Source organism: Lampetra fluviatilis, chromosome 32 (genome assembly GCF_964198595.1).
Source record: "Lampetra fluviatilis chromosome 32, kcLamFluv1.1, whole genome shotgun sequence".
Classification (NCBI taxonomy): domain Eukaryota; kingdom Metazoa; phylum Chordata; class Hyperoartia; order Petromyzontiformes; family Petromyzontidae; genus Lampetra; species Lampetra fluviatilis.
In genome coordinates, this window is record NC_136306.1 from 927,196 (window position 1) to 935,220 (window position 8,025).

The following is an 8,025-nucleotide window of genomic DNA, read 5'->3' on the forward strand; positions in this document are numbered from 1 at the left end:
GTTATTGCACCAAGATGATTTGAGCCGACATGTAATTTCATAAACCGTAGTTTCTCCATGAGTATATGCAATAACTGGGAATATGGTTATGTACGTGTGTATGTTGAACTTCTTTTGCAATTTACATATCCAACCGTGCTAATCGGAGGCGCAGGGGAAGGACAACAACCTAAACACAAATAGCAGTACTAAAGAAACGAGTTTTTAATCTAGATGATTTAATAGTGCATAGCTCCAGTGACTTACTAATATCGGAAGGAAGAGCGTTCCAGGCGGCCGCAGAAGCGCATCTGAAAAAGCGAGGGATGCAGTGACCGTGTTTGTTTGATGGCAGCCAAAAGCCGCTGCTGTAAGGATGACCGGAGTTTGTGTAATGGCTTATGCTCTTTGATGAGATCAGCAAGGTGTTGTGGTTAATTTGTGGCAAGCACTTTGTGTATATTGAGCTTGGTGCAAACATGTGAAATGTTTAAAGAGAAGAGGGACGAGTATCTGTGTTGTTTTGGCATTGCAGGTAACGAACACAGACCGCTAAAGAACATCTGTGATTAGGAGTCGGGCATCGTGTGCTGTTAAGACGTACAGTGGGACCCCATTTATCTGTAATAATACAGGGATATTGACCAATAATCGAAACCGCGTATAATGAGAAACCATTTAATTGCAACCCTTACAACCCAATGTACAGCACATCCTGGTAGCGGAATGCTAAACGTGCAGCAGAACACAGGTCTGCAGAGTACTGTGCAGTATATCCAGGTCCCAATAAAAATGCCATAGTGCGCAGTGTTGTAGCGCATTCCACATAGACAGCATCACATCGGCCTAGCCATAGCTCACACCGCATGCTGTGTGGAAAGAGGTCCGTGTAGCCCCCGGTCTCCACTACTGCACATCCCTTGCAGATTGAGGCAACGAAGCGGGATAGAGGTTCTTGACAGAGATCCTTCCTGAAATGGAGTTGATGGGCAGTGGTGAGGAGAGAGGAGAGGGCCTCCTGCATCTTCATCCGGTAGGAAGTGGAAATGAAGTGGCAGTGGCCATTCTGCGGAGGTGAAGCCACGCACCCTGTTGACCGAGAAGAGGTCGTGTAACAGAACGTTTTAACCGTTCCTGCTGCTGAGATTACGCTTGGTGCAACCCATGCAGCGCGCACTGCGTGCGACTGCGTTGAGGCCGTCTCACATTGCTCGCCACCATGGGAAGTGCCATCATGTGCATCGCTGCTTGCGCAACCCTTGCAAAATATGTCGCTGCGTAGCACGAGACACGTTATCCTAATTGAGGGAATGTCTTTGCATTTTTTGAAGCACTGCACGACAAAGCAGTCTGTGTTTGAAGCCAAATGCGCATACGTTAGTGGCGGGTTTTAAAAGTGATCCTCCCTGCAGGATGTTTGATGTTGGTGGTCAGCGGTCCGAGCGCAAGAAGTGGATCCACTGCTTTGAAGGGGTGACGGCCATCATCTTCTGCGTGGCGCTCAGTGCCTACGACCTGGTGCTGGCTGAGGATGAAGAGATGGTGAGTCTTGCCTGCTGCCTCTTCCTCATAATAATAATTATAGCGTCTTAACACTATGCGCATCTCTAGACCCTGTACAGGAACAACTACGTCACACAATGCAGACGAAACTTCACATTTTCTAAACTTTCCACAGCTGTGTGGAAGTCAAACGTAAAAATGAGAGTTAAAATTAGATAAAATATTTAAACCAGTAGATGCAATCTGTAGCTCATGTACAGTACCACCCTGTAAGGGACAGCCTATTTAACATAGACACAGTCTCACACAACCTTCCTGTGAAGTCTAGGTTTAGTGTTCGGACGCGAACAATGAGAGGATTCACTTTCTTGTACGTACCTCCCGTGCACACTTGTGTTCTTTTTTTTACTTTGGCATCATCTCTAAAACATTGCGAATTATACGTGTGTAGATCCTAGTCCACCTGTATATGTGTTTAAATATGTAGATAGTTACGTGCTCCTTGACTTGTTTCACAGCGTTAACAGGAATGTACAACGTGGCCAACGTGGTTTATGAACCCATTTTTAATTGGCAATAATTTAAACAAAGAATAGACATCTGAAATGTATAAACGTGCATTAAAATATTCCACTGCATTGCCAATGGAATATAAATGGCTTCATGAATGTCGAAGTGTCCGAGTTAGCTTGTGCTATTTCTCCGTGTAAGAGTCTGCAGCCGCACGATAGCAAAAAAACACATGAACAGGCACAGCAAGTGGAACACGTGAGTCTACGTCTGGGCGGTGTTCTCATATGAATGGAAACTTTATCAACACTGAATTCTCAAGGGTGCATAGTTACAAGGTTCGCGCGCGTCCCCTGGCCTTCCCTGATAAATGGGCAAGTGGATAAGAGGGACCTCCAGGGCACACGCTAGTTGCGCACGAGTAGCTTACAGCGTTTCGGGGAAAATAATCGAACTGCGGGTTTCTGTTGATATTGCAATGCTCCTCTATTATTTTTTTCCTGGAAAATGTATGTTTTGCAGAACCGTATGCACGAGAGCATGAAGCTGTTTGACAGTATCTGCAACAACAAGTGGTTCATAGAGACGTCAATCATCCTGTTTCTCAACAAGAAGGACCTGTTTGAGGAGAAGGTGACACGGAGCCCTCTCACCATCTGCTACCCGGAGTACACAGGTAGCTTGCAGTTGTGTCGCAAAGTGAGCACAGTTGTGTCTGTAGTCGCGACGGTCTGATGAATGTGTGCCTGTGTATATGTTTTTGTATACGTGACAACAGTTTTTGGGTCACGTGCAATGATCTGGCCAGATTTGTGCAGTCCAGACCCTTCACCAGCTAACATAACCCAACAAATTGTCGCTTTCAATTATTATTGTTTCCGTAAATTAATATTGCTTTGTTGCAATGGCATTCTTTGATTCTGATGTGAATTGTTAAATGCATATAACATCTTGAAGTGTTTAAGTACGTCGACATGGGCTGTGTGCATATGTCGGATAGGATTGAACACCCGTTATACAAAGTGTAGTCGTAATATATTAATAAACTCAACACTGTCTAAACCACTGCTTTAAAAGAAGAGCCAAATGAATTGTGCCATGACAAAGGGGCATTGCCCAAAACGTCACGTTGAATGTTTTGTTCTTTGTAAGGCAGTGTGATTGACGGTTTTGACGAGTTTTGAGTAATTTGTGCACAACTTGCAAACACGGTATCACCAAACGTCACTATCCTTACGACCAATAGCCCTGTGGGCTTTTACCGTTATGTTTTCATTGCCGCGTTGGCGGTAACATGCAACCTCGCTCCGAGTGGAAGTAGCGCAAGAATGCAACGCATCTGTCGGTTGTTTATTTCTTGCAGGAGGGAACACTTACGAAGAGGCCGCCGCGTACATCCAGACGCAGTTTGAGAACTTGAACAAGCGGAAGGAGTCCAAGGAGATTTACACCCACTTCACTTGCGCCACAGACACCAAGAATGTACAGTTTGTGTTTGACGCAGTCACCGATGTAATAATCAAGAATAACTTAAAGGACTGCGGTCTTTTCTAGGCTTGCTCTGAAAACACACTCATGGTAAAACATTGTTCTTGTGATGATGATGATGAAGTGATGAGGGTTAGTAATGGTCCATGCCATAAAAACACACACACTTAGTTTATTTTGTATTTCAAGTGCACCTTTTTTAGAAATTTCAATGCACACAGAAGCCAGCGGTAGTATGATAATGGTTCAGCGTACTCCATTGTTCTGCACGACCCTCTGTCCCATCCAATGTGTGATGACAGTTGTGACGAAGTAAGCCTCTCCCAACCCTGTGCATGTGAGCTATATGGCTTGCGTGTGCGGTGCAGCCTTGACTAAGAGAAGTCTGGGGCGGAACATCGGAGCCTTGCGAGTCCCCTCTCCAATCTGGCAGCTGGAACGTAGCGCTGTAGCACTGCACCACCGCGCGATCCACCGCTGTGTGCCGGCACGTTACTCACTTTATCTGCTGCACTCATTGGGCAAATTGTCTTATCGGAAGAAAACTAAATTTTCATTAAACTGAAGCTGATATATTGATGTTTTGTACGTAAACAAAATGCGCCAGTCATCCACCAATTTATACGTTTGTAAAATATCTTAGTTTGTCAGCGATGTCCATTACATACGTCTCACAATTTTCCTGAAGTATCGACTTTAAACCGTGCTTCACGTTCTCCCGTGATGTCTGCGTTACACTTGTGATTCCATTGTAACGAGGCGCTGAACAAGAGTGAGAGGAGAGAATTGAGTCCAAACTCCTCCAATATCCACCCAAAGGTTTGTAAGAGACCAGCATCCCACACCCCGCCCGCTTAAGTCCCTCTGTATTTTGCACCTCGTGTGCTCCCTAATCGGTCAGGACTCTTCATTCCCATAATCCTCAGCTCTTATTTTCAGTCACTTTAAGGCAAGGTTGGCCGCCAAGTTCAGAACCTTTGGTCCAGGGGCTCGGTGTGTCTCGTAAATGCACACACTGCGGTCTGTAAAGGCACGTATTTTTCTTCACAGATTAAACAACTTCAGTGAGCTACTACTGCTACATCACAGTTTAAGGTCAGAGTAGCCATTGCAAGTTAGAATTTTTTTGCATTTTTCTACAATTCAGAGTTGTGCTGCTGACGGTAGTGTGGGTACGGAGCATCACTTTTCTATTGCAAGACTTAGGGCAGCCGATGCTGTCTCATTGCAAATGCCTTAATTGGTAACCTCCACGACCAATATATTGTGTTATCATTTTTTTAAGCGAATTAGTAGATTATTCTGTGCCCAGTTGCCATACAGTCGCAAATTTTAACCCTCGCTAGACCAAGTTATTACTTGGAGCCGACGTTAGTATTTTTTGTGCGCGCAGGCAATTGACCAAGCTGAGAATCTAGAGTCGCTGGCTGGCCTGAGAGCTGCAAGCACCAAGTCGGAGGTGCGGAGGCCAATGCTGATTCTGTGTGTTGGGTAGCCGTGAGCCGAGCAGCTGCAGGATACTCCGTTTCCAATTTCTAACTGTGCGTGTGCTGTGGCAGTGTGTGCGGTAAACCATTTTACTCACCATTAGGATCCATGAAGTTAAAAGTATTTGATAAGATTGCCATTTGATCTCTCCACATTGAAGTCGGAAACCTGGGACCTAACCTTTAGGGGACGGTGAGCTTCATTGAAGTTCATTATGCTCGAAGCATTTCTCACCTCGTGCAGTGCAAACTCGCTGGTCGTTAACGCTGGCGGTTGACCCACGTTATCGTGCGTGATCGGAACACGCCACTAAATCAACGGTCGCACAGAATGTCTCGTAAACCGTCGTGTAGGATTCCTTCGTCCTTTTAATTGCGGATCCCATTGTGATGTGTCACCAACATTGCAGGTAATGTTTGTCTTGTAGAAAACTGTACTGGCAGCAGCGTTTGGATGGATGGGTAGACTGCGTGTAAAGAGCTGTTCTTTGTCTTTTAGGAACCGCCATTCGCTGTCGGTCACTCTGCAATCCTGAATGCATTCTAGGCAGACACGCAAGCCAGTGTGCATGGTCCTAATACACGGTGCCCATTTCACTTTACTGTGGACAACCCAGAGTAATCACATTTGAATTGAAGAGAACCAGCAAAAATAACACGTGGCAATTATGCATGAGTTCTTTATAAAGGTTAAACGTTGCATTTCAGCACTGCAAAATTATATTTTAATATGAAGATTGGTTCGTGAGTGTCTTTTTGTTTCGTTTCAATGTCCCTTACTGGCGATTCCATGAGTTTACATCTAACGCACTGTGCCGTGTGATCCTCATTACTTGTCCAATATTTGTTTTCCCGCAACAGCGCTCCGTGCTTGATTGCTGCAGGAACGACCGATGAGATGATCGCTCACGAGGTTGTTTGTGTGTCCAGGGAGCAGCCAGTCGAGGACAAATCTCATTCAACAGATGGTTTTATTTTGTATTGACCGTACCTTTGTTAAACTTGATACGTATATGCATTTCTCTCTCTTAATCTTTGCCTTATACAACAACGATTCCATAATTTCAATTAGGCTGTGTTAAGCTTTAATGTTTGACGCATTGTGAAAATAGTTTGGTCCACTTTGATTTTCATTGAATTTAGTTTCGCCGAACGTTGAGTACTAAGCTCCTAGGTTGGTGTAGTCGTGTACGAGCGGTCTTGTGTCCTTGAGCATAACACGCTTTGTGCAAGCCGGCTTTCACGTGTGCGTGTGCGCGCTTAACCATGATTGTTTTTTGCTCTTGCCTTCATAAATCAGCCATGTTTAAAATTAGCCATATTTATGGGCGATTTCCTCTTGACCGTTCACGAAAATGTACTTTGAGTGACTTTACTGTGCATGTCTGCAATGCCTTTTCACTGTGTCAATGTTTTGCCTCAACGCAGGCATTGTGCACATTTTTACGTGACCTTAACTCGCGACATTCCGTGCACGCGCGCGTGCCGTGTCATCTCGTGACGGAGTCTCTTCTGCTTTTAACTGGATGCCGACACCAACTCGGAGACCAATTTTTTTATCCACGTCGTTTTTCCTTGGCTTCTCCGCGACTTGTGTACATTGCTTTTAACATGAAGCTTAAATACGCCTTTTGTGAAAATGTGTTGCTGTTAACAATAAAGAATTTCAACACTTTGACATTAGAATTTTCGATTAATCGTAATCCTATTGGAAATTTCCAGCGATGGGGACAGGATAACAAAAACTAAATTAGTCCCCTCGGGTTCAATGTCTGGGCTACCTTGCTATGAAGTGGAATACACCGTTAGGAGTAAAAGCAGGGTGCCTCCCTTCACGGTACGTGATTCATCACGTGAACTGGGCTTGCTCGTTCAAATCTCTCTCTGCACCTCAAAAGGCCCTACAAAGCTGAGAGATGACAGGTTCTGCACAGCCTTCTCAAGCGGAAGGAGAATTGAAATCGAGGGACATGGTGATCGGTGGCGGACCTTGACAATGCACCTGAATGATCGTCAACTAACGGATCAAGGCCTCCCCAGGACGTCGCCGTCTGTCAAGTTCCGTAATGGGTCGAGAGAGCTATCCGAGGTTTAAGTCCATGGCATTCAACATGTACTTTAAAGATTTTAAAATGACGTGTCACCGGAAGACAATGCAATGCATGTCTTAATTCGTGTGACGTTCATTTTTTTACTCCGCAAATTAATCGAGCGGCCACATTTGACACCAGCCTGAACTGGGTTGCGACCGCTGCGTTGGCTATGTTGGAGGAAAATTTGGCTTTTAAAACGCCGTGGTTGCTTGTTTACGGAGCAGCATAACGTGATGCGTTGATGGGTGAGCGTGACGGCAATTATGTGAAAAGCGAATGCCAGGGGTGACCAAATCCCCACACTCCGGTTCCCGTTTACACTTCGCTGAATTTCAATTTCTCCTAATTGCTGTTTTTGCCATGAATGGTTTTCTCTCCCTGTAGAGTGAATCCCTTGATGTTGTTGGTCATCACGAGAGAATAACAATCTTACTTTGAAGTACTTTTTAATTGGCGAGGCGAGATGCATTTTTTTAATGAATGGAACGCGCTGATTTCGTGAGCTGTATCATGACAGGTACTTTAATGATATAACCACGCGAATTTGTTGTTTACGTTAAAACATTCTAAGGGTTGGCAGCCGTGATAGATAATTGTGCCCGACGAAATTCGAGGGAGCAACACGTTCAGTGAAACTCCCTTGAGAAGCGACCTGGCTGTCACAAATGATAGCCCAAAGAAGTGGGCTTGTCACGTGGCTTGTCACGTGGACATTTATCGCAGCCAAATACTCGAAACGCGTGATGTTCATTCTGAATGTGGAGGGGAAAACTGGAGGACAGCGGAGAAAAACAAAATCCACGCGACCACTGGGAGAGACAAATATACAGCAGCAGGCGCCAGAGTTGGGGTCGAACCCACGACCCTGCATGCCAGGCGAGGTAGTTAACATCTAGCCACCGTGGCGCCCCTCACAATCACTTCTCACAATTATTCACGAAACAAGGATGAGAAAGATGAATTTG

At 45.1% G+C, this 8,025-nt stretch overlaps 1 protein-coding gene across 1 annotated transcript in view; it reads left to right on the plus strand.

Annotated features, from left to right (window-relative positions):
• LOC144943611 (guanine nucleotide-binding protein G(i) subunit alpha-1) overlaps positions 1–6,642 on the plus strand; it is a 32,817-nt gene extending 26,175 nt beyond the window's left edge. Inside the window, exons 6-8 of the mRNA XM_078871221.1 lie at positions 1,392–1,521; positions 2,515–2,668; positions 3,356–6,642. Coding sequence (XP_078727347.1) covers positions 1,392–1,521; positions 2,515–2,668; positions 3,356–3,546 — 475 coding nt within the window. The 3' untranslated portion in view covers positions 3,547–6,642. The remainder of the gene's footprint in view (positions 1–1,391; positions 1,522–2,514; positions 2,669–3,355) is intronic.
• The last annotated feature ends 1,383 nt before the right edge of the window (positions 6,643–8,025 follow it).